General features: G+C 60.8%; 1 protein-coding gene across 2 annotated transcripts in view; it reads left to right on the top strand.

Annotated features, from left to right (window-relative positions):
* The first annotated feature begins 464 nt into the window (after positions 1–464).
* Gabrd (gamma-aminobutyric acid type A receptor delta subunit) overlaps positions 465–1313 on the top strand; it is a 12697-nt gene continuing 11848 nt past the window's right edge. The window contains exon 1 of one of the 2 annotated variants that reach the window (XM_021200830.1): positions 465–633. In XM_021200830.1, coding sequence (XP_021056489.1) covers positions 566–633 — 68 coding nt within the window. In that variant the 5' untranslated portion in view covers positions 465–565. The remainder of the gene's footprint in view (positions 634–1313) is intronic. The other variant, XM_029540120.1, reaches the window with a different exon arrangement.

Genomic DNA, 1313 nt, shown 5'->3' with positions numbered 1-1313 from the left:
TCCAGGGAATGGAGTGTGGGGAGGTGACTGATATTCACTGATAGAGGGAATGGTGGCTTCAGGAACGCCCCCTGCCTAGGCAACCCAAGCCTGAGACCCTCACAAACCTCTCAAGCAAGCAGGGCCTCAGGGATGAGATTTTACACTACCTGCATAAGGGAATCCACTCGTCTTGCGTCCCGGTCGTTTGCGCTCCAGGCAGACACGTGGAGGAACTTGTTTGCAGACAGCAAGGGCCACAGCTGGAGGAGGGTCTGGGCCGCCGGACTTCTGACAGCAATGGAGAGGACACGGTGTGCGAGGCTCTCGGAGTGCAGCGGAGCTACCATCGTGTGCTATGCGGTGCGCAGAAGCCTCCCGCGTGCGGCAGGGCGCGCGAGCGGGGGTGGGACTGTAGCGCGGGGCGGGGCGGGGCGGGGCAGGCTCGACGTTCCATCCTCCCCCAGAGCCCGTTCCACTCTCCTTCTCGCTCCCGCCCTTCTGGTGCCGCCGCGCGGCCGCAGGCAAAGCAACTTTGCTTGCGCTGGGGCTAGCCGGACCTGTCCCGCGCACAGTCCGCAAGGCCATGGACGTTCTGGGCTGGTTGCTGCTGCCGCTCCTGCTGCTGTGCACGCAGTCGCACCATGGCGCCAGGTGAGCAGCTCGTGGGCCAGGGATGATGTGGGGCAGGAGGGACTTGTCCTTTGGCGGGCACCCTCTGTGGGGCAGAGTTCCGAGTTGTCAGGACCCAGAGTCTTCACCCCTAGGTCCACCCTGTTCTGCTTTGTGAGTGCCGCTCTTCCAGATCTAAAGACCCGGCCGACCTCTCTCCTGCTGCCCGGGTGCTGTCCGCCGTCCTCGGTGCTGAATGCTGCACTCTGGGGCGAGATTGGAGCCGCCAGGCCAGGTTAATGTGGAAACCTCTCTTCATCCTTGTCCTTGGCCCCATCCCACTGAGCTGGTTTCTGCTCCACTGGTACCCTTCCAGGTGCAGAGCTGAAATCTCGGCAGGATGAGCTGAGGGCAAGAAGAAAGGAAGACTTAAGAACTGGGGGTCGTGGGGAGCGGGTCTGCCCTTGAGAAATGACCATCCTTTGCCTCTGGCTTATATGGACGCCTCAGGAAGGTTTGTCCCAACCCTGTCAGTAGGGCAAAGGTGACTGTGGGTCTTCTCTCAGCAGTTGCTTCCGAGTTTACAGACTGAATCCCGATTGCAGGTGAACAGCAGCCAAGCAGTCCTGTCTAATACCCCCATGGAAGGCGACTATATTCTTGGGGATAAAAGAGGGCTGTTTAGCCGGGCGTGGTGGCGCATGCCTTTAATCCCAGCACTC

Source organism: Mus pahari, chromosome 6, assembly GCF_900095145.1.
Source record: "Mus pahari chromosome 6, PAHARI_EIJ_v1.1, whole genome shotgun sequence".
Lineage (NCBI taxonomy): Eukaryota > Metazoa > Chordata > Mammalia > Rodentia > Muridae > Mus > Mus pahari.
This window is presented reverse-complemented; position numbering and strand designations above follow the sequence as displayed.